At 31.1% G+C, this 26908-nt stretch overlaps 1 protein-coding gene across 1 annotated transcript in view; it reads right to left on the bottom strand.

Annotated features, from left to right (window-relative positions):
• The window catches only part of LOC146998507 (recQ-mediated genome instability protein 2-like), a 73203-nt gene extending 48502 nt beyond the window's left edge, over nucleotides 1-24701 (bottom strand). Inside the window, exons 1-2 of the mRNA XM_085810846.1 lie at nucleotides 24167-24701; nucleotides 22925-23027 (exon numbers count right to left, since the gene is read on the bottom strand). Of these exons, the coding sequence (XP_085666972.1) occupies nucleotides 22925-23027; nucleotides 24167-24334 (271 nt within the window). The 5' untranslated portion in view covers nucleotides 24335-24701. The remainder of the gene's footprint in view (nucleotides 1-22924; nucleotides 23028-24166) is intronic.
• Nucleotides 24702-26908: the final 2207 nt, after the last annotated feature.

Genomic DNA, 26908 nt, shown 5'->3' with positions numbered 1-26908 from the left:
TTCAGATTACATTTTTATACCTCGAAGAAGGATATACTATTAAAGAGATTTAAAAACATAAAAATATGAAAATTATAAATACATTACTTCTCTTTCTAAATAAAAAGATTTCTATTGCTACCAATCCATGAAATTATATCTTTACTACTGAATACAATTAAAGCCCAACTAAAAGACAATTTCAGTTTTAAAAACAATTTTTCTGCATTTCTTTTCTAAATGTAATATGATATAAATAGAAATTTATCAAAATATTCAGAAATTGGTATTCCCATTTGAATAAAACCAATATGCACATGAGGAGTTAAAAATTTTGCAATCAACCAACTATAGAATGTTAGAAATATATTTTATTTATGAAACTCAAGAATAAAATATTGTACAGTAAAAACTGTAATGTATCCCTTATCATAAGTTAATCACTTAAAAAGGACCCCGGATGTTTTAAGTGATTAACTTATGATAAGGCATACATTACAGAGTAATGCACATGTATAATATAAAAGATATATTGCTACTTATTGATTTCTGCACATCCCCATCAAAAAGTCAACAAGCATTCCTGAGACAATGCATTAAAGGTGGCAAAATAGTTATGTGGCAACCCATAATGTCACCAAAAAGGATTTATGTGGCATCTGCACAGCTCACATCAGTTTAAGTATATGCAAATTTGCACTTTTTAAATTCACCTATTACTTTTCTGATTAGTGTTCCTTTTTGCATTGAGTATATTTGTTTTTATCACAATAAATCACAATAGCACTGTGGAGTTGTCAGCGGATGAAAAAGAAAGTGTTGCATTTCATATTTTGCCCAGCAATAGCGAATGTAAAAATTTGCATTCTATAAAACTATACTTTTTAAACAACCAAATTTAATGGAAATGCAATGCAAAAAATTTCAAGCAAAGTGTTAGAATACAAGTCAGAAATTGGTTTGAAAGTACTCATACCTTGTTTACAACTGATATTCACTTTACTTATTGTTGGCCGGTGTGCGGAAGTGATATTGTGCTGCTCTCTGATATTTTCTTAAAAGCCAAAATGGCTTTCTTAAAGTCATAACATATATAGGGAGAACAACAGCGAAAAAATTTACAAAACATCCGATTTTTTAAGCATATTTTTTGTTTTTGAACTTTTACGGTCGATTACTCTCACATGGAACTCTTAGTAAGCTGACATTTTGAAAATGGGTCTTGCCTTTGGCACAACAGCTTGCCAAAAAAACTAGTTTTAAAAGAGTTCACAAATGTTCTCTAAAGTTGGCAACACATTCAAGACTTTTCAGTGGGAGTGCAGAGAATAAAGAGTGCCAATAAATTAAATATCTTATGCATCTTCAACTGTTAATAACACCTATTTATCACAGATGCAATTTTATCACAACTGAAAGCAATAAACACCTTGAAGAGGTTTTTCTTCAAGATGTTTAAAAAGAATATTAATTTGTTCCCATAATATATACATTTTACCCATGAAATCTTTATAACTCAAAGTGTATTTACATTTACCAAATTTCACTTCACTATTTTATATTTCAATATATGCACTTTATTTCATGTTCAAAATATATACCCTTCATTATCAAAAATACAATAATTAATCACAGTCACATTTATGTATTTTAAAGTTGTTAATACATGTTAAGTAATTGCTTATTTAATTAAACTATTCAGATTACTAATCAAATAATGAAACTCATAATTCCAATTTAATAAATGAATCAAATAAGGTAACTTTAGTGATGTTCAGTAAAAATATGTAAAATTAAATTTTTATCCCATAGCGAGAAATAACAAATGATCAAAAATGTCTTTGATAACTGAATTAGGCAACTAAAAAAAGAAATGGTACATTCTGATTATAACGCCCCCCCCCCACCAAAATGTCATAACACATAGGAGACATTACAGAGAAACATTTGTTTAAATATATTTACGTCTAATGCTGCAGCTAGTACCGTTTATTAGTTTATATTCAGTAAAAATATATTTATGGGTGCCCCCCCTTGGTGAAAATTGGCAATTTGGGGATGGTATATGGACACCGAGTTTATCTAATTCTTTGGCTTGTTTTTAACCTTTGTGTATATTTTTGCGCCAAAAATCGCCGCTACACAAAGCCAAAATGACAAGTCAAAGAATTGCACAAACTTGGTAACCAAGTACACATAGACCTATTTTCACTTCAAAAAAACATCAGAAAATTGCACAAATTTGGTATTGCGCACTGCCTTGACTTTGTCCATGTACACATTAATCTACACTTAACAAGTCAAAGGAGCAGGCAGTTCTAAACTAGAGCTAAACAAAAAATATATAATCTTAATAAGCTACATTTTAAATCAAACAATGAAATAATATAAAAAAGGAAATTCATCTTAGCACTACACAAAGGAAATATCCACTCACCTTATTTACAAACTTCAGTCAAACAAAATTCCTTAACAGCATCCGAAAACTTCTTAAAATTATCTCAACTAGAATGTGTATATTGGCGTCACCACAAAAATAAGAATAAAAATATATTCCGACGTTCGACCATATGCATTTCCTTTCTATAAACAGGACACTTAAAATGGCTATTAAGTAAACCTTCATTTACACCTTAGTCAATTAAAGTCTTTTTCCCTTTCGTTCCAAATCCCACAGAAACATCAAATTAATCTTACCATATTCAGCCATTTTACCATGTAAACGACAAAATAACGATGTACTTCTTATCCAAAATCCAACACACAAACATCCCTTTCGAAATCTTTTCCCATCATTCAAATTCACTCCAATCACGCAAACAATTACGTCATAAATAGGGTTTCCATATCACTCAACTGCTCAGGTTACCATAAAGGAAACAACAACTTGCCAATAAATGAAACAACAATGTAGTGATAATCCAAGGGATGCCCTTGAACATACTCTAACCTTATATTCTTCTTAACACATAGCAGTGCGTTTTCTCTAGAAAAACACTGCTGTGTACAAGCACAGTGCTTTTCAAGAGAATGTTTCACAATTTTGGCACTGCACACCGCCATGATCATTATCACCAAGAACAGGTGAAATTCCAATGTGCACTTTAATGAAGCACTCCAACATAATGAAAATTAAAAACAGTAATTTCATGCTTCCGTTATGATACTTGCAAAATAAATAAATAAATAAATAAATGTGTAAAATAAAATACTAATCAGAAAAATTACCACTGCAAATCCAGTGTGCTACATGCATCACAAACCTGGGTTGCCACATAAATAAATTTTGCTAACATAATGCACTGTCTCATCAGTACTTTTTTACATTTTTCTGAGGGAGTGCAGATAATCACAAAGTACCAAAGAAACCATCTTCATAAAGTCAAAATTAATTTGAGATACCATTCATTAAAATTTTTAAGACTATAGTGAAACACTAAAATGACAGCTGTGAAATCATACTCCACATAACACAATTTGGTTATCTAATGTTTATCAAATGTTTCCTTTCCTGCTTAGAAATTTTGGCCTATAGTTTTCATATGTTTTTATTGCATGCTTGATTAATATCATTTAAACCATGTTAAGAAGTTTTAAAAAGGCTGAACATTTTTTTAACATTTATTAATTTTCTATGATTATTTCAAAAAGCATAAAAAATATTGTAAAATTTTTTTATCTGATTCCTACCAGTCCGTCTTATGAAAGAAAGAGATAGTAAAAAACATTAATATATTCAATTTCTAAAAATCACAGAAAGTAAAATGTCAACACCTGTAGCATTAAATATAACAAGTTCAGGAAGTTTTGGTAAAAAGCCTATATTTTATTTAACTAAGAAATGTCTTAGTTAAATAAAATATAGGATTATAAAATATAAAGCTTATACATGTGGTGATACATGATACAGTCAAAAGTCGTTAATCCGGACTCGTCGGGACTTTGGCGATTCCGGATTGTCGATTTTTCTGGATTATAGATCATCAGTTTAAATCTGGTAAAATGGCATGCAGAAATTACAAAATTAAAAATACAAAACCATAATTTATGAAATAAAGAATAATTATGATCTAAAGGGTATCAAAATTTACCAAAAAAAAAAAAAACAAAGCTTAATGTTTATTTGTTTACTTTATTAAACATTTCTTTCAACGCGCGCATGCGTAAAGCATACATTACGCATAGTCGAAATTAGAAAATTGCAACCAGAAAACTATTTGATGTGTACTCGTGATATTTATAATGACGAGGAATTTAATTTAAATTATATCAAAGACGGAATACATCGAGATGAAATACTACATTTAGTAAGGAATTATAAGCTGAATAAAATAAAAACATCTGCCCTGAAGATAAGGATAGTGCTGACAGATCAAATTCCAGTTCATTGCTCTGTGGTGGGGGGCGGGCGCGATGTCCCGCCCCCCACCACAGAGCAGCATGAAATTGATCCACAGAGCAGCATGAAATTGATAAACAGATTTCGGAATGGTTAAGAAACAAAGGATACGCCTTTATCCATTTTTTGAAGCAATTCCACTTTTTGTTTAATGGACTTCGAAACGTACTTTCGCTTTGTAGATCCTTTACATATTAGTAAATATATATCAGAAATTCTATTTGACATAATCGAAAGTTCAAGCTTACTTTTATAAAATTGCTCTAACAGTCTGCAAAAAATAATAAGCCGGATCCAATTCGAAGATTAAGGAACAATGCAATCTGCAACATTAACTGAATTAGATAATTTTAGCTTAGCTTATACCGTCCGTTATACATTAAACGCGCATGCGTAAACGTATTATGCACATGCGCACACGCAAATTCGCAGCCGTAAAGGTCTTACGTGCACGCATAAACGCGACGCATGCGCAGAAAGTTTGTAGCTTTGAGGTCCGGATTATAGATCATTCCGGATTATGGGTGTATGAATTAACGACTTTTGACTGTATATACAGAGCATAGCAGAAAATAAGGTCTCAACCTAGAACATTGAAAAGTAACAATTTTTGTAATGCAGTGCGTAGTGTACTTTGAAATGCAAATGCAGTAATTATTAAGAAAGTGGAAAATAAAATATCATTTTAAATCCTGATATTTACAAGAAATAATGTTTTATATTTATAAGAATTGTTCAAGATTACCAACTGTGATGCATGCATCACAATGATGACAGAGTGATTGATGTACACCTTGCAAGACAGTTGGCACATCACATACATCTGTTGTGGCTTGAACTTATACAGAAACTTTAAATACTGATTAATATCATTTTATTTGTTTTTTGTTGTTTTCAGAATGGCAACAAAAAGATTATTCAATTTTTGTTGTTCTTGCAATGGCAACAAAGATTATTAATGATATTGTTCTAAAGAGTTGTTTACATTTGCTAAAAATGAAAAAAATATTATTTTTGATTTAAAACGTGGATTGATGTTATTTGATGAAACAGAGTTGTAAAAATAAAGTTTAATTTGGGGTGCTAATTTGGTAGACGGTTGCACGGATTTTTTGGGATGTAATTTGGCGCAGTTTCTACAATCGTCAGCCATCTTGAAAAACGCTGTTTTTGTATTATTTTGCGAAAATAGTAAAGTATTCAAAACTTTAAAAAAATAAATATAGTTAAAAATAATGGATTAATTTTTTGTTGAAAACGTTGTTTTTTAAGATGGCAGGCAAATAAATGCATTTACTACGAGTATAAAATATTAAGGTAAGGTTAAATTATTATTTTCATATAGCACAGAAATAGAATAAAAACACTACGCCAATGTTTAACTGGATTAAAATATTACGTAAATTGAATATCGAATTAAAAACCCTCATACCAACATTTAAAAGAATTAAAATATTACTTAAATTCAAATACTTTAAAATAAATAAATAAGAACGCTTCATACACTAGAGCTAAAATGACAGCAATTAGTTTATTGCCGGTAAAAAAAAAGGAATGTCTAATACTTTTTTTACCATTACAAGCGGTTATTTCTTCCACCATGACCACATTACCATATACGGCCTCCTCAGAATCGGTTCTTCGGTTGATTTTTGAATTATGGTAACTTGGCGATTTTTTGGCGACCTACTCTGCTACAGCAACCCTCTATTTTTTTTTCCCGCCGCCCTTTTGTCTTCATGAAGCAAAGACATGTTTCTTTTCTTTTTATTTACTGAACACTTTTTCCAACAATCTACTAGCCAAATTACACTTATACTAGAAATTTTATCTAACGAAACTGCTTAATCATGAAAAATATTCACTGCAAAATTGGGAAAAAGTGCACAATCGGAAACTCCTTGCGCGTTTTTCACAATAATACATACACATAAACCATGTACACGTCAACTTATTTTTACTTAAAAAAAAAACCCAGAATTGCACAAAAATGGCATTGCGCACATTCTTCACTATATCCATGTACACTGCTTTTTTCTCATAAATTAGAAAAAATTCACGAAAATGCATGACAATTTTCTGAATCTTTAAACCCAGTAAAAAGAACATATATGAAATTACCTGATCGCGAAAAAGTATATACCCTTTCCAAATATGAACATTTCCACGTATAAAATAAATAAAATATCTAAAAACTTTTACCTCTAAATTATCTATTTTATTATAAACGTCACCAACGAATTCATACCGCAAACATTACAAATACTTAGTGTCAAATATTTAAATTATTTCCATGCACGTTTACTTCAACTAAAACGTATACCAAATTCCTACAAACATAAAATTCACAAAATAACTATCATTTAATTAAAATATCACTAAACCATGTACACGTCGACTTATTTTTACTTAAAAAAAACATCCCAGAATTGCACAAAAATGGCATTGCACACACTCTTCACTATATCCATGTACACTGCTTTTTTCTCATAAATTAGAAAAATTTCACGAAAATGCATGAAAATACTCAACGTATACTACTCAAGCATATTCCAAAATACTACAAACACATAACTCACAAAATCACGATCATTAAATTAAAATATAATTAAATTAAAAAACACTACTTAAAATATAAATAAGCACATACATTAAATTAATAAAAATTAGATTACAATCCTAATTACTTTAAACTAAATCATTGCTAATAACAATTTTCAAATAATACCATTTTAATTTATTTACTCCTTACATTTAGAACAATGCATAAGAATAATATCCTTAAATGATTAAAAATACTAACTTGCCTAATCTTCTTCAGAATCTTCATTACGTCGCTGCAGTACTACTGCTAATTTCTAAATCCTAAATCCAGTAGTCAACTGGAAGTCTATTCACCAAGTAATAAGAAATTAATAAAATTTCACCTATACTCAAACTACTTTCAGCAAACCACGTACCCTGCCTTACACTCCTTTTCACAAAATGTCCATTTTCACCGTATTTCTTGCACGGCCATTTAAACTTCTAATAGCCTTTCACACAATCTCAACTTATTATTATTATCAGATAAATGCATTAAAAATTTAGAATTCACTTTACATAGCGCCATGCAATCCGAAAATTAATCAACACTATTTCACACAACACACAATGAAGCTTTTCCAAATTAACCCCCTTTTCCGATTAAAGAACTGTAATTCGTCCATTAATGTCACGTTTCACACAACACAGAATATAGCTAAATACGAAATTTCCAGATTTCCCCCCTTTTCCGATTAAACAACTGTAATTCGTCCATTAATGTCACATGACATATCTCATGATCTCTCATTTCCCTCACACAAAATAATGTGTAATTGGAACTGAGTGCTTCTCACATTATTACCAAAGTCCTAGGTAGTAACCTTTATCGCCTCCAAAATGTCGCCAAACTACCAGTTACCATATTCCAAAGATCAGCCAGTTCTTCTAACGATCTTCATCTGTGATCCACATTTCTCGCACTTCATTGTAAAGCAATTAGCGAGGTTTCCTCCAAAAATTTTAAATAAATTTCCTCTAACCCTTGTAGCAATTTATAAATAAATCTTCGATTAGGAAAGCCAGGTTGGCCAAAATAAGGTCTCAAAGGACAATTTTTTTTATTCTGACACCAATAATTCTTGATACTTATCAATAATAAAAACATTAATCTTTGAAAGGACATATCCATTTCCTATGAAATCTAAGGAATTCGAAGAGATGAATAATAAAATTTTAAAATGGCGCGGTAATGCACAAATATTCTGTAACCAATCAGGGAGCTGATTACATCATACCTAGAATTAAAATTATTTAAATAATCATACATAATAAAACCATTTTCCAAAAAAAAAAAAAAAAAAAAAAAAAAAAATGCAAAATTAAATTGTATTTTTATATTTAACAACTATAAATAATGTTTAAGACATTAGATTAAATTTATAGATATTAAAACCAATTACTTTTAAAACAAGGTGATGTCACTGATTATATAATCCACAACATACAAAATATCATAAACAATAAATAAAATTTTCAAAAAAAATGCAAAATTAAATTGATTTTTAATATTTAGAAGCCATAAATTTAAAACACGGAACTTATGCATAATAAAACACATTATTTTAAAAATAAAATGACAACAAAGTGTCAGTTACCATAAATAACTTTTCCAGCAATTACCATAAGTCGTATCGCTTGCCCCCCCCCCAAAAAAAACGCCAAAATCAGTGCAACCGTCTATCAAATTAGCGCTAAATTTGGAACCAATAATTGGTGACTTGGACTTTTGATTTTAAAGTAAATATGTCTGAAGTCGATAAAACTGTCACGGATCCTGCACACGAAGTGTGTAAGGTAAGAGTCAAAATTCCTCCATTTTTGTTGGATCGCCCAGAAATATGGCTTTTTTCATGTTGAGGCTCAGTTTAAGATAAATGGAATTATTTTGGAAGAAACAAAATTTAACTATTTAGTACCACAGTAAGAACCCAAATATGCTGAGAACATCTGGGATATCGTAACAAGTAATTCCGCTACTAAATATACAGAATCCAAAACAAGGCTTCTGGATTTATTTAAAGAAACCGAAAGTACTAGAATAAAAAAACTTCTTACAGGAATCGATTTAGGTAACTAGAAACCCAGTCAATTATTACAAAAATTAAAATCTGTTGCAACATCGGATGTGTCCGAAAATTTAATTAAAACATTATGGTTAGAGAAATTGCCAGATTCTATGTGTTATATAATACATGTTAGTGACGAAGAATTACCCAAGTTGGTGTTCAGGGCTGATAAAATTTCAGATATGACACCTTCTAAAGAGATTTGTGGTGTATCAACAGCTGGTAATTGCTTGAATACAGAACTGTTAATGAAAATTCAATCCCTTGAACAGCGAATTGCCGAAATGACTGTTCATCATACATCAAGACCACAATTTAGACACAACTCTCCGTCCCGCAGACGATCTCGCAGTACTTCTAGGAAAAGATTTAATCCTAAAGGAAAATATTGTTTTTATCATTTTCGTTTCAGTAACAAGTGTCATCAGGATAAATGTACTCAACCGTGCAGTTGGTTAAGTGATAAGTCATCCAATCAGGGAAACGGCAATGCACAGTAGAAGAGGCGGCAAGCTCTACTGAAGATAGTGTTAAAGAATGTCGCCACTTTCGCTTATTTATCAGAGATAAAAAATCGAAAGTGCGTTTCTTAGTGGATAGCGGTGCAGATGTTAGCATTTTACCTGCATCAGCACAAGACAAACAATCCACGTATTTCAAGTTGTAAGCAGCGAATGGTACTGAAATCGAAACATATGGTATAAAACTTGATTTAGGACTTACGTGTGACTTTGTTTCCATTTATAGTAGCCAAAATTAATAAAGGAATTTTAGGAGCTGATTTCCTTAGCTAATTTAAATTAATAATCGATTCACATGGCAAAAAACTGATTGATGGGGCGACGCAACTAAAAGTAACTGGTGAAGTTGCTTCCATCAGTGAAAATAGTGATGTTGTTACAGTAACCCATTCAACAAAATTTAATACTCTTCTAAAACAATACCCAGACTTATGCAAACCAAATTCATTCTTATCAGGTTTAAAACATAAATTTCAACATCATATCATAACACATGGTGAACCTGTGCATTCTAAAGCAAGACAGTTGGATCCTCAAAAGCTTTCAATAGTCAAGCAAGAGTTCCAATTCATGTTAGACAATAACATAATAAGAACCTCAAGTTCTCAATGGGCAAGTCCTCTGCATGTGGTTCTAAAAAAAGATGGTACTCTTCGCCCATGTGGAGATTATACACAGCTAAATGATAGAACAGTTCCTGATAGATATCCTATTCCTAGGATAGAGGACTTCCATCATATTTTAAAAGGTACAAATATTTATTCCAAAATAGATTTATTTAAAGCCTACTATCAAGTGCCCATTGTTGAAGAAGACAGATGTAAAACTGCTATTATTACTCCTTTTGGATTATGTGAATTTAATGTTACGAGTTTTGGTTTGAAGAATGCACCAGCAACGTTTCAAAGATTTATGTCTAAATTTCGCTTTTCCATACTTAGACGACATTCTGATAGCATCTGCTAGTGAAGAACAACACAAAATCCATTTGAAGCTTGTGTTTGAGAGATTAAATGCTTATGAACTCTGCACTAATGTTTCCAAATCCATCTTTGGCACACAAGAAATTGAATTCTTGGGTTATTTAATTACTCCTCAAGGATCACGACCTTTGCCTGAGAAAGTCCAAACTATTGTTAATTACAAGCTTCTAACAACCATTCACGAGCTCAGAACATTCTTAGGCCTTATTAATTTTTATTGGCAATATTTAAAAAATACATCAAAAAACCAATCTCTCCTACATGACTACCTTAAAGGAGCTCGAAAAAAAAAGATAAATGGAAAATTCAGTGGACCGATGAAGCTAAGAAACAATTTCAGCAATGTAAAGATGATTTAGTCAATACAACACTCTTATCATTCACGAATCATGAACTACCTCTATCATTATATACAGACGCTTCAGACTCAACGATCGGAGCGGTACTTCAACAATTTGAAGATAATGGATGGAAATCTGTTGCATTTTATTCCAAAAAACTAAACGAAGCACAAAAGCATTACAGTACTTATGATAGAGAGTTACTAGGAATTTACCTCTTCATCAAACACTTTAAATTTTTACTGGAAGGAAGAACATTTACAATATTCACAAACCATAAACCCATAATCTTTGCATTTAAACAAAAGCCAGAAAAAGCATCACCTCATCAATTTAGACATTTACAATACATCTCTCAATTTTCAACTGATATACAGCATGTAGAAGGTCAAGACAACACCTTTGCAGATACTTTATCTAGAATTGAAGAAATTTCATTGATCGACTATGACAAAATTGCAGATGAACAAATTATGGATAAAGAATTGCAAAATTTGAAGGCATCAGCAATTTCCCTGAACTTCAAGCAGTATCCACTACCTTCTGGGAAGTCTTTGTGGTGTGAAACTTCAACGAATAATATCAGACCATATATTCCTGACAGTTATCGCAAGAAAATATTTTATAAAATGCATAACATAGCCTATCCTGGCATTAGGTCATCTGTAAAACTCTTATCATCTAAATTTATTTGGCCAAGTATCCGTAAAGATGTACAGCTTTGGACTCGATCTTGCATGGCTTGCCAAAGAAGTAAATTCAATCGACACACAAAATCACATTTTGGTGATTTTCTTCTGCCCTTTGTGATGTGCATATTGATCTTATTGGACCCCTACCACCATCAAATGGGAATATTTAATGTCTCACTTGCATTGACCGGTACTCTAACTGGATGGAAGTGATTCCACTTAACAACATTTCAGCAGACACAGTTGCTAAAGCATTTTATTCTAACTGGATTTCAAGATTTGGGAAGCCATGTTGCCTAGTCACAGATCGTGGACCGCAGTTTAGTTCAGAGTTGTTCAACAACCTATCAAAATGTGTGGAATAAAATTGCAACATAAACGGCTTACCACCCCCAAGCAAATGGAAAGGTAGAACGTCTCCATAGATCTCTCAAGACCGCATTTATGGCACACGATAGCCTGACCTGGACTGAAACACTTCCAACAGTTCTTCTTGCCTTATACACAGCTATGCAGAAAGACTCTGCATATACCATTGTTCAAATGGTTTATGGACAAAATATATGATTACCTGGAGAATTTTTCCACGATAGCACAACTCCAACACCACCTGATATTTTTGTCAAGCAGCTGAAAGAAACTATGGAAAAAATTGGACCAAGAACAGTATCCGATAAATATGTCCAAAAAATATTCGTCCCTAAAGACTTAAAAACAACATCACGTGTGTTTATTCACAGAGTTAAAAAGCAATCAGAACCCCCTTACAATGGTCCTTTTCAAGTGGTTGACAGAAAAGAAAAATATTTTACAGTAAAAATTACTCACAAAGATGTTACAGTGTCTATTGATGGATTAAAGCCTGCATATTTCTTGCAAACACCAGACATTACTATGAAGCAACCAACAACATCAATAAGACAACCTGTCAAACCTCCAACAGACTCCTAAAATTAGAAAGTTTCCTGCAAAACAGTCGTGTGTAGGGCAGACAATAAAAACCCCTGTGCAATTTCGGGATTAGCATTTATATGTATCAATAGTATTTTTTTGTTTTTGTTTTTGTAAATAGTGTGTTTTAAAGGTAATATTATGCTCTACCATAACTTAGTTACTGGGAAGGGAGTACTGGTGTGGCTTGAACTTATACAGAAACTTTAAATACTGATTAATATTGTTTTATTTGATTTTTGTTGTTTTCAGAATGGCAACAAAAAGATTATTCAATTTTTGTTGTTCTTGGAATGGCAACAAAAAGATTATTAATGGTATTGTTCTAAAGAGTTGCTTACATTTGCTAAAAACGAAAAAAGATTATTTTTGATTTAAAACGTGGATTGATGTTACTTGATGAAACGGAGTTGTAAAAATAAAGATTAATTTGGAGTCAGAGCCAATACATCCACAGCGGTGATAATAGTTTTGGAAACATGGTCTTCAGCAAAGTAAATCTCTATCTCACAAATGAGGCTTTTTAGATGTCACCAACATCTTCTGTATCCAATTCATCTGCTCAGAAATTGTGTATTCAGATTGTTCTGCACTTCCATTGCATGTATTGCAATAGGTTTTCAATAGGTTATTAAAAAGACAATGCATCAAAAAGATTACAGATAACTTCGCCGATTCCGGATTATCGATTTTTCCGGATTATAGATCATCAGTTTAAATCTAGTAAGATGGCATGCAGAAATTATAAAATTAAAAATATGAAACCATAATTTATGAAATAAAGAGCAATTATGATCTAAAGGGTATTGAAATTTACAAAAAAAAGGTTAATATTTATTTGTTTACTTTATTAAAAATTTCTTTCAACGCGCGCATGCGTAAAGCATACATTACGCAAAGTCGAAATTAGAAAATTGCAACCGGAAACTATTTGATGTGTATTCATGATATTTATAATGATGAGGAATTTCATTCAAATCATATCAAAGACGGAGTACATTGAGATGAAACACTACATTTGGTAAGGAATTATAAGCCGAATAAAATAAAAACATCTGCCCTGAAGATAAGGATAGTGCTAAAAGATGAACTTCCAGTTCATTGCACGACGCGACGTCACCCCCCAACCCCCCGCAGAGCTGCATGAAATTGATAAACTTCACACTTTGTAGATCCTTTGGCAGCTCCAGAATCGGAAATTCTTTTTGACATACCATAATTTCCGGAAGAAACGCCGCGGCATTTACGTGTTTAAAACTTAAATTTTCAGCGGGTGCGGCGTTTAAGTGCACTAAAAATAAAATATATCCTATGATGGTCATTGTACATAGTTTGGATAGCCTTGTCATTGTGCATGCATAGACTGATGCTGTTCCCACACAAAAGACCACTCAGTTGCTTTTTGCGAACGTTATTTTGTTTACATTCTTTTCCTTGAACGGACCTACATGCCTTATTCACCCCAAACGAGATGTCAGAACAATAACATTCTTCCCCCTTTCAAATCAACACTGTCATCAGTTTAAATAGTTTCTTTCTCTGCCATCCGATGAATCTTCCAGGACCCATCCTTTCCCCACCCCTGCCTTTTCTGAAATTTTTTCAAAGGCGGACACGACTCCACCTGCCTCGCAATAACGAACTCTGACGTATTTCCCCTTCAGCATGAATCAATTTTTCTTCGCATTCTGCCAGATACAGATCCCATCAGTTTGGGTACAAGTACTTGTTGGATAGTTTTTAAGTAAGAAGGGAACGGAAAATTTTTGAAAATGTCACCTAAACAGCACAGAAGCTATACTGCTGGTTTTAAGCTTAATGTAATTTCACGTGCTGAACAAATTGGAAATCGAGCAGCAGCTCAAGAGTTTGAAGTGGACGAGAGATGATGTGTTCGACGTTAAAAAACTGAAAAAGAACTTCTTAAAAATATGCCACAACATAAACGAGCCAAAAGACGTGGTACTGTAAGGTGGCCGAATCTAGAGGACGACCTTGCAAACTGGATAAAGGAGCAATGAGGAAAGGGAATGGCAATTTCAACTGTAAAAATTCGCTTACAAGCAAAATTTATAGCAAAACGAATGAACATAAATGATTTCAAAGGAGGTGTAGCAGATTTCTGAAAAGAAAAAATATTTCTGTGCGTACTAGAACAACAGTCGGGCAACAATTACCAATAGACTGGCAGGATAAAAAGGCATCTTTTCTAAAATATGTTACATATATTTTTGACAAAAAAAAAAAAAAAAAAAAAAAAAAAAAAAAAAAAAAAACTTCTTTGGTCACAGATAATAAATATGGATGAAACGCCGTTAGCTTTCGACTCTCCTGCAAACAGAACTGTTGATGAAACTGGTGCAAAAACTGTATCTGTGCTTACGACGGGGCATGAAAGAACGTCATTTACATGTGTGTTAGCTTGTGCCACAAACGGTGACAAGCTACAGCCGATGATCATTTTTAAACGAAAGACTATTCCGAAGGGAGATTTTCCTAATGATGTAATTATTTGTGCAAACGAGAATGGCTGGATGTGCGAAACAATCATGCATGAGTGGCTACAAAAAGTTTGGCAGTGTCGTATGGGATCTTTTTTCCAACCAAAAGGTTATTGATAATGGATTCCATGCGTGCTCATTCACTTGAGTCGGTGAAAACCAGATGTCAAAAATTGTCTACGACCGAAGCAATAATTCCTGGTGGTTTGACAAAAATCTTACAACCGTTAGATTTGTCAGGTAATAAATCCTTCAAAGCTGAAGTCCAAAAGCGGTGGGAGTGTTGGATGAGTGAAGGATTGCATATGTATACCAAAAGCATTAAAATGCGTAGAGCATCTTATGAAGAAGTTGCAAAGTGGGTAGGAAGTGCGTGGAAATCAGTAAAAACATTGTCAATAATAGCAGGGTTCAAAGAAGCTGAAATTATATCCTTAGATAAAGAGACTGTAAACCAAGAGGATGAATGTGACGATCTAGAAGACTTAGATCAGGATTTACTAAATCTTTTTAATTCAGATAGTGAAGAATCAGATTTTGATGGCTTTATATGATGTATAGTTTGCTGTAGTTCCTTTTATAAGTAAAATTTAAAATTTCCTTTTGTCATCCAAATTTAATATTTCGTTACTGCAATTTTTTATAATATAGTCTGAGTATTACAAATATGGACTTCTTTAGTGGGTAAATATAAGTATATACGTGAAGGTAAATATATTTTCCATATTTCTTACCTTTAATTTATTTTTGAGTTATGGTTTCATTTCATGCATTTTTCTTAACTGGTATGTCATATATCAGGACTTATGTTGAGATTTCACATCTATATGGCGCACGACGATGTCACGCTCAATTTAATCTATTGCGGCGTTTACGCTGATGCAGCCTTTCTTCCGGAAATTACGGTAATCGAAAGTTCAAGCTTACTTTTATAAAATTGCTCTAACAGTCTGAAAAAATAATAAGCCGGATCCAATTAGAAGATTAAGGAACAATGCAATCTGCAACATTAACTGAAATAGATAATTAGATAATTTTAGCTTAGCTTATACCGTGCGTTATACATTAATCGCGCATGCGTAAACATAAATGTGCATGCGTAAAAGGTATTATGCATGCATAAACGCATATGCACATGCCTAAACGCTACGCATGCGCAGAAAGTTTGTAGCTTTGAGGTCCGGATTAAAGACTTTTGACTGTATAATGTAAATAGTATAAGACCATGGAGAACTACTCTTATATGCACCCTCAGGTCACCAAATGCGGTGACAAATTTCTCACCACTCCACGGTGCCATATTACTATCTAAATTTTTTATCTACATTTCAAACTTTAAGCCTAAAATGTCTCCAAAAACTCGGATTTCACACATGCAAAAAACATGTTTTGAATACACAATTTAAGCTAAAAATCCAAAACAAAAAATTTAGATAGCAAAAACGTAAAGTTTCTAACCAAAAATATTTGACAAGAATCCATGTACACAGCGATATGTTTTAACTTAAAAAAACATCTACGAATGGCACATTCTAGGCAATGATCGAATCTACGAACTACGCAACCTCGCTTAAATAAATTAAAATAACAACAATAAATTTCAAAGAATACCATGTACACAGCATCCTGTTTAAACTTAAAAAAACATCTATAAATAGCACAATTTAGGCAACGAACAAATCTAAGAACTACTCACACCTCGCTTTAATAAATTAACATAACAACAATAAATTTCAAAGAATACCATGTACACAGCGTTCTGTTTCAACTTTAAAAACCATCTACGAATTGCACAATCTAGACACTACGCATTAATCAACAAAATAAACTAAAATAACTAATATAAATTTCAAACAATTCAAAAAAACAAAAATAACAACAGAAATTCATACTAAAATAGCAATGAACATAACATTCTATAAAATAAGAAAAAGAATAAAATAAAATGCACTTACCATGAATTAATGTTTTATCGAACAGCAGAAATACCAATTTCATACCGCCTTTAACATGCTGCTACATAATCATTATCGTATTTATATAACAGCCAGACATACTACCCAGAAAATTCCTACTATGGTTCACAAATAAATAAAATCACAAATCCCTACTTCTATCATGCACAGACACTAAAAATAATCTCCCAGACCCTCTTTCCACTCCTCCAAACACCCACTGCCCCACAACAGGATGGCCACAATGATATTTCGGTCGCCGCTTTTTCAGATGGCCCAGACTTTCCTTTTACTATCGATATTCAGACTCTTGTGATCGATAATGAAATGGCCGTTGTTTATCGATTATTTCCTTAATATTTTGGATTCGTGTATGAACTTTGTCAGGAGGAAAATGAATATCGCGAAACCTTGCAATTTAAAGGAATACTTTGCAGACAAGAAGTAGAAACTGTTAAAAAAATTTGCTTACTACTATAGAAAATCACTTCGATGTAAGAGTATTGTATGAAGTATGTTATGTATGATACGAGTTATGAAAGTAAATGTAGAGATAATGTATGTATGTGTGTGAAGTAAATAAAATCCTCTAGAACGTAAACACTTTATTTGGTTAACTAGTTGAGAGTTACGCCATTTTGTTCTATTTGTTCTTAAGCACTTATCAACATAAATTTTTATTAATTTTATTGCCTAAGATCTTGTTGATGTTTCAAGATCTGGTACAAGTTAAAAAAAAGTTTATAGACATTCATATTCATTAATTTTGTTGCATAACGTGTAATAGAGTTCTGTTTGATTTTTATTTGGTTTCATTTTCACCTATTGCATGCTTTTTTTAAAATAGTTCATTCTTTACAAAACATTCCATACTATATTACACATTAAACAAGGTGTACTGTGTTAGATTTGAAAATTTTTATTATTGTTTCTTCAGAAACTCAACAATTGCCTCACTACTGTATTTTTCATCCTGTCTTATTGTATAAATGCAATCTGTTGATTTGAAATATAATAATTTAACAGTCAGTGTGTAAAGAAAATTCATTTTTTAGTTTTATCAGGAACAACGTTTTTCAAAATAATCTTATGATTAAACACAACCAATTCAAAAAAATATTCTGTTTTATTTTAATAGTTCATAAAATTACATGCATTGAAATATCAGGAAGTTATAATAATGAAGATATTGACACTTTCAGAAAACAGGAAAGTTTTCTGAAATGTATTTATTTCTTTAGTGATGTATAATGCAGTGCTACTTAGCTGGTATAATATTATATTACTGTCTATTTTGACTGGCACCAGTAGACTAGCAGATAAGATAGCCATGGGAATTTTCCTGTTTCTCCTCATGTATTATGTGAATACAAGTCAATTTTGCATAGAAAGATCTTCTCAAAGGCATCCCTTTGCCTAAGGTACATAGCTCTTACTTAACGTTACCTTGCTTTATGTAACATAGGCATCAACACCTTAATAATTTTAATACAAAATGACAAAAAAATTTTTTTTGCTACCATATTACCACAGCAAATTTAGCAGTATGCACCAAACTGTGTCAACCATGTATATGTGCATATAACAATTCTTCAGTATTTAATAAGCAGCATCACCATTTTTGTATATATATATTTTTTCTTTTTGTGTGTATATTTGTCTAAGTTACAATGATTTCCATAACAAATCATATTTTTATTTTTATAACAAATTATTTATAAACAAATCATACTTTTTTAAGTGTGAAATTAATTTTAAAATATGCACTTGTGGAATTTGTCTGCAATTGATGAAATAGTAGTTTGAATAAAATTCTGAAAAAATAAAGCTGTATTAAATTATAAAGTTACAGAAGAATGGAATTTGCTATGTTAGTTGAATTTAAATTACCCGGAATCTTTCTCCCTTCGCTGTTGCTATACCACCAAAAGAAAACCAATTATGAACAGCATCCTGCAAACAAAAACTTGCTTGTAACAAAGTTTATTAATTGATTCGTACAGACTTAAATGGCATATTTGTTACCAAATGAATCTAAAGCAAACCAGTATGAAGGGTAGTTTTACAGGTTAATTTGTTTTCAAATTAGCAACTCTGTAAAAGGGATCATCCAGCTGTACTGACACTGCATGTTCTTTCTCATGTCTAGTTATTTGGTTGTAACAGACAATTAAGATAAAAAACACTTGTAACACTGCTTAATTTTTATGTATGGTAGCCCAGTTACATGAATACAACATTTTTCCACTACTTTTTTTACACTGTAAACTTAGTTTAGAAAGTTATTTACCAAGATTTTGGGATGTTGTATAGAAATATCATATGGAAAAATTACAGTCAAATGTATTGTTTCAGAAGATAGTATAGCCTCTTACTGAATCTTTTCCTGCACTTATTATTTGATTTAATATTTCCAGTATAGTGGAATGACCATTATGAAAACATAGCGTCCTGTAGCTCTTTCTATATAATTCTATATAATACAATAATAAAAATAAATGTTAAAAAAGAATTGAATACAAAATTTGTGCATTTTATGCAGAAAGTGAAAAGAAAATCATTATTTCATTATAATTTTAATCATAAAAACAGATCTGCTTAATATAATTTTTTGTAACAATAACAATAGAATAAAAAATATTTCTTTATTTTAAGTATGTCCAGCGATAGTAAAAATTGTTTAAATTTTGATTTTGACTTGTAGATGCCCCAGAGGAGTTGCATGACATCTAAAATTTCTCTGAATGTATTCTCTGAAACATAGTTTAAAAACCTTCAAATTATGTGAAAAAAAGAAATGTAGATGTAAACAGCAGTGATTAGAAAGTTTTAATGACCAAAATATTTTAATTTCATCAGATTATTTGTTTATTTTGAAGAAGACACTGTAGAGACATTAGTTTTTTTTTTTTTTTTTTTTTTTAAAGCTGAGAGATGTGAAAAATGAGCAATGCCCTCCCTGGGACTCGAACCATGGACCTCTCGAATATGTGCTGAGTGTGCTGATCATTACACCATGATGGCATGCTATGAAGGCAGGAGAAATACCTAACTAATAACACAATCAGATAATAAGATCTGATTAATAACACAAATAGAAGATAAGAATTTTATTCTTCTGGAAAATTAAAAAAAAAAAATATTCATATTGCATATATATACAAGCCTATACCATAAATTGTAACATATATAAAATTCTTGGATTATCTAATGGAAAAAAAGTAATAAATGTAAATATTTCAATAAATGAATGGATAAAAAATGCCCTTAAACAACCTCATGTTTAAATTACTTAAGAGAAATTAATGCCAACAAAAACATTATTATTGAAACAAATGGTAGATAAACACAAATTGCCTAATGTATTGAATATCTGTTCTGGAACAAAAGATGTAAACAGCCTTAATGTACTTAATAACAGAGAATATGGAAGCCTATTTAGTGCCTTCCAGTAACAGCCACAGAGATCCTATATAAAGAGAGCTATGCATTTTGCAGGTGGTGGAGGTTGTATCTTGGGTCTTTATTACAAAGGATGGTCACAGAATTTTCAAATAGAAAGGTTTTGCTGAATAATGACCAGTTAAAAGATAAGTTATTATGACGGAATTAGCCTTTGGGTATCAGAAATGGACATGTAGTTGAAGAACGAAAGCTTGCCTTAAATTACAGAGATTTCTAATACATTAATTTAATATATTTTTAGAAATATTTTAATAATATAATACTTTTCTGATATATTTATTTTATTACCCAAAATTATTTTCTAATTAACAGACAGGTACGGCGTAAGTTTCAGTGATCAATTGTCAAAAAGGCTTCTTCTGGATGTCTTAATAATAATACAGAGCTTATTTTACACATGCCTTGTGGCAAAAGAAAAGGAACTTCTGAAGTATATTAAAAACTAAAAACATGTATATATACCACAGAAATGATTTTTAACTCTAAACAAAATTACTGGTTAACGTTTCGGAAACAAAATTCAATACTTGCCAATAGTAAGTCTAACTTGTGAAAGCTTTTTTGCCAAACTGCAAATCATTGTGTAAGGAGAAAAATTTCCAAAAGCCATTTTGAAGTTTTTAATAATATGACTAATAATCATAAGATACTACTTTTTGATCAGTAATATGCGTTGTTTGAACTAAGAAAAAACTTTAAATTGTATCAGTAATATAATGAGTTAATTAATTTTAAATCGCAAAATACAGTAAACCGTCTGTAAGACAGCCAGACACAGCTGCTATAAATATTTTCTGTGGAAGTGTTTGTCTTAGGTAGTGGATAATTGATGCCAATATTATTTATGTTGTTAAATTACCACTTTTGTCATTCTGGTACTGTTCTCTGTCTATACATTTTGAATCCGAAATAATGCATTCAACACGACATGCACACTGGGTGTTAGGAAAGTTCAATTCATGAAATCCAAATATATTCAAATACAGAAATAATTGTATGATTAAAATGCACAGAAAATAATGAAAGTATATAGTTTATTTATTAATAATTATCTGATATAAACAATGCATAAATCTTAACACTAAGCAGGATTATAATTTCTAAAGAAATCAATAAAAAAAAAAAAAAAAGAATCAACAAAATGTTTGTAAACTTGAAGCACTAAAGGTCTGAGTATTAAACATACTGCTGCAAGAATGAAAAATCAGCATGTGCCTACATGAGAAGCAACAAAAAGGAACTGGAAAGTATGGTTAAATGATAAAAACCAAATCCTTAATACCACTATTTACAGAAAGAGACCAAAATACAAATAAGAAGCAAATTTCCTTAAAGCTAAGAATGAAGAGGGATTAAAATTAGGATCAATGGTTAAAACTATGGGATTTTTATTGATATAAAACATCAAATGCCAAGTGAAGTGGTGTCTCTCACACCCCGGTATAATTTTTCGATGTGGAAAAATGGAAAACATGTTTTTTTAACTGGCAATCATAGGCAATGCAGAATTTATGAATTTCTTTTCTTTGAACATAATTTTGTGTTGTTCAGTACAAAATTTAGGACATGCATCTCTGCTGTTTGGGGGAAACATAACAAAAGAACTCTGTGAACATAATTTTAAAAAATACGGGTCACTAAAATAAATAAAAATTCAGATTCTTTTCTTGTGTTCTAACATATGTAATTATTACTTCAGTAGATTCTAATATTTGTTTTTTAATCATGCATTATTACTACTTAGGCAACAATACAGACATATATAAATTTTCACTATTTTTTACTGTCATTACATGCACAATTGCTGTTTTTTTATTAACAAGAGAACTGAACAAAGCATATCAATATTTTTGTATCAGAAACATGAGTAAGTTTCTGTTTATTAAGACTTTTAAAGTTCTCATGATGAATTAATTCAAATAATGGAAATAATTGACTGTAGCATAGAGATTTATTCGCATTGCATCCAGTCTCGTATACAGGCAAGGGAAAAAAAAATTAAATACGAAGAGCGGCCCTTATTAATTGCGCAAGATTTTCCATATACAACCTCACCACATTTCCACATAAAATGTAAACAAAGTATCGAGACTTCATAATCGATTACAAAGTGCAAAGCATATCAGCTATTCGTCATCGATGGGGAAAGGAAAGTCTGGGCCATTTGAAAAAGCGGCGACCTGATATTTCCTTTTGCCGAACTTCAATTTAACAATTTCTACCATTTTATCTTCTCCCCCCCCTATCTTCTCAGACACAGATGCGAACCAACGATCTCCAGTGAAAGATTTTTCAACGTCAACAGGGTTGCCATATAACACACAATTGCGCCAAAAACCAGCGCAGAATACATATCGCCACATTTGGTGAAATTAGGGCGTATATCACCTTAATCAATAATATTTAATAAATATCCATTTAATAATAACAATTGCAAAACCATATGTAACTGCATTTTTACTTTTATTTACTATAAAAATTATACCATTCTGAATCCATAAGCCAAATCCAGGGGCTTCACTTGCAGATACAACAGCAGCTGTGCCAGATCCATCATCAAGTGTAAATGTATTACGTGATTCTGAAACCTATAAAAGGAATATTCATATAATAAATATTATAAAGTTAGAAGGAGGGAGCAATAATCTACAATTTAAAATTAAAAAAGCGAAACCTGGTGTTTCTGCCAGTCATTTGGCAATCGATGTTAAAAAACTTGAATATTTCACCATTTTGAATCTACTGATAAGAAATTTGAACTTAAAAACTTCTTAATTGTGTCTATGTAAGCATTTCTTAAAACATGTTGTTTAAGCTTTTCTTTGATGTACATATTAATTCCACAGCTTCCTTTCCAAACATTGCTTTGCACATCTTAACACCAAATTTTCAAATAGAATAAGTTCAAATTAGTTAATAAGTAAAGAGCATTTTTCACAAATAATGCACCTATAATTCAATATTCATGAGATTTACATTTCCATTGCATTATCATTATGCCTCCATATTAATATACTCTAATTTATTACATAATACGTGAAATCTGCTTGTTTTCATGAATTTGCATTTTTTTTTTAAACTTAAATAACTACAAAATACATAAAAGACTTTTAATTTTTCTCACTTAGATCAATGCACATTCTGAAAGCTAAATAACAAGAGTTTACATAAAAGCATCAATAAGAATATGAATATTTCCATAATTAACAATGACCATTAATTATGGTATGCTTACCATTTACTTTTCCATGTAGAAAAACTACTTTTATTTATTTATTTATTTATTTCTGCAGTATTAAAAAAAAAGCAATTCAGGAAGTTATCATCATAAGCTTAAATATTGTATTGTTTTATTTATATATATTTTAGAGAAATTTTGCTAAGTATAAAATTAGGTATTCAATATCAATTTGCAGACCCACAAACGACCGAACGGTAAAAGCCGTTGTACACTGGTAGTTAGTTCGGTACTGGTTAACAATGGTAGTTACAGATCGTACTATTAGTAAACAAAAACAACCTAGGAGTTAGAAAACACAAGAGTTGTAATTTTCTTTGATAAACATTCTAAAACATTTTTAAATGCAGGAAGAAAAATTAAATAAAACATACCGGTATAATACCTTCAAAGAAATTTACAGCATTATATTTAGATAAACAAATTTCATCATTCACAATGGCAAGAATTCTTTTAAGTTAAGACTTACAATTTAAATTAATCACTCACATTTGTAATAACACCCTGCAGCCAAACTAAACTAAGAGCAATAGATTTCCTCTTAAAGTTAGCAATCCATCTTCGATGCTTAAAAGAACTATTATTACTTCCAGGAGTTAATAAATAACAATGTTTTATAAAAAGTTTACGAGCTGGTTCTTCAGACAAACTCATCATATAATACAATAGAATACCATTTTATCGAACAAAGCATTTTTTAATCTGAAAAACTGATAAATTAGAATTATTTGTTATAACACGATAATTAAATCCAACAGTTATGTAAAATGTAACGTAACTATAACACGATTTTAAATCCAACAGTTATGTAAGATGAAACGTAAATTTATATTTTAATAACTACTTCTCAACCTCACAACCACAACATTCAAATAATGATGCAATATTTATTATAGAGATAAGTTTAAAAAACACATTCCTGCTATCTAGAGAGTCAATAACATATCTGTTGGTTTTACGCAGAATTACTGAATTAAGAAATTTTTATATAGATTTAATTTTCTTAGTTAATAAATTTTATATAAATTTTATTTTCTTAGTTAATAAACTTCTAAAAAAATTGGATATTTTTCGGAGGATAGCTTTGATGGCGACAATTTGGGGCCGATGCTAATCAAGGAGGTTAGAATAGAAGGAATGAAGGTTCAACTCAAACAGTGAGGCTTGGCGGCCATGTTCTTGTTATCGCTGTGACTTGTGCAAGGAAGTCTTGTAATTGCAATACTTTTTTTTCTTTTCTTTTTGAAGCATGTCAGCTTGTGTTGTATATGGATGCACAAACAGATTTTTGAAAAAGATTCCTGGGATTACTTTTCCCGCGTAAGTATTGATTTTCTTTTTTTATGTAATTTGATAACTATGGTAAAAAATATCACAATGTCAGTTTTCTTTCCAGATGAAAAAAAAGGAATTTAATCAAAATATGTTAAATACATTTTAATGTTTCTGTTTATAGCTGGTATCTTTGTTCCTTAACATACAATGATGTATGCTAGAATTTAAACTGTATAATTTGGACGTTTTAGGTAATTCGTTTGATAATTTTCATGAAAAGTAAGACACCAATTGTTACTATTTTTATGGTTTTTAAAGGTGTTAAATAAAGTAATGCTTTTCTTTATGCATTAATTATTATTCAATTTAAAGTTTTTGAACTGTTAAGAATATAATTTGTGCATTTGATCAAGATAAACTAACTTTTCTGTTGTTAAAATGTTTTTGCACAAATTTACAAATTTGCGGGCAGAATAGCGATAAAAGTAAGTAAAATATTTACACAACTGAACATGTGGAAAGATGTATCCAAAAATATAGGTATATTTCTCTAATTTAGCTTAATTCAAGGAAATTTTTTTTAGATTCGTAAATACGAAACGCGCATAAACTCAAATCACTGAATTCACATAAATCTGTTTTATTGTATTAATATTTATTTTCTTGTTGTTATAAGGTTGTTAATTGTGAAAAGAGTCTAAAACTTTCATTTAAAAAAATGCAACCTGTGAATATTTTTTTAGATAATTATCTTCTATTAATTTCAGGTTAAATATACGTATTTTAAATGATTCTTTAATAAATTACAATATTGTGAATAAATCAGAAATATCACTTAAAGTGATATTTCTGATTGGAAAGTACACCCAACAGGTTGCTAATAAAACCTAAACAAATTCTATTTTTAAAGGCTTTAATGTTATGCACATGCATTTAGATTTCGAACTATTTCTTAATGATTTTCTGTACGTAGTAAATTACGGGTATCATCTTTATAACTTTGAAACAAAAAACTAACAATAGCGAAGTTTTTCATTATAAATTTTACATATTTTTAGTGGAAAATACATGCACGGAACAGCTTAAAAACACGTACGTTTCACTGCCGTAATGCAATGTTTTGAAGTTACAAACATGGACGCCGCTTGTTCGGTGGCGTTTCATTCCCCGATAGTGGAGGAAATTGCGAACCCTCCCTCCTTATATTCTAACCTTCTTGATGCTAATCGCACCGCCGTATTCGCACCAACATTAACCACGCATGCGTATTGAGTTGTCAGATCCGTCAATAGAACCCAATCGAAAGGAATGGATTCTACGTACGCGAAGTGCAAGGTCCATAGAAAGAACAGGTTAGCTCACTTGGAGTAAACAAACGAAAAGCCAGCGACTCGTTCGGCTGTGACGTCACTGAAGTTCGCTGTAGCATCTCCTAGAGCTATAGCCTTAGCATCTCCTAATAGTAGTTTAGTATTTCCTTTTGAAATATTTTCTGTTTTTCATGGGAAAAGTAAAAATTCTAATATTTGCAGTTGAAACTTAACTACCTAAAATATTGTTCACTGTATAGAATAAGTTTTAATTACGAAAATTTCCCTCAGTAATTTATTGTTTCATCAAAAATCTTCCAAACTTCCTTACAGAATTTGCTATTCAAGATTCAGCTGTTTATACCGTTTCTCATTTTAGCTTCAACAGACTGAAAACCTACATTTCACAAGAACTGGAAAATATGTAGTGTACTCAGAGCTTAAATTGTGCCGGCTCCGGTACTTTTCAGTTCATGGGATAAATGATAATTCAGCCGGAGCGCATCGGAGCCCTACATAAGAAGGCTCCGGCACTTCTTTTATGTAATTAACAGAACTACAAATTCAGTAGAAATTTAATCTCAAAAATTTTATTTTTAGCAGCAGTAAAATTATATTAAAAATCGCTTATTAGATGTTAATTTAC

The sequence above is a fragment of the Stegodyphus dumicola genome, chromosome 2 (genome assembly GCF_044657685.1).
Source record: "Stegodyphus dumicola isolate Sdum_Otavi_A_Nest chromosome 2, ASM4465768v1".
NCBI lineage: Eukaryota > Metazoa > Arthropoda > Arachnida > Araneae > Eresidae > Stegodyphus > Stegodyphus dumicola.
This window is presented reverse-complemented; position numbering and strand designations above follow the sequence as displayed.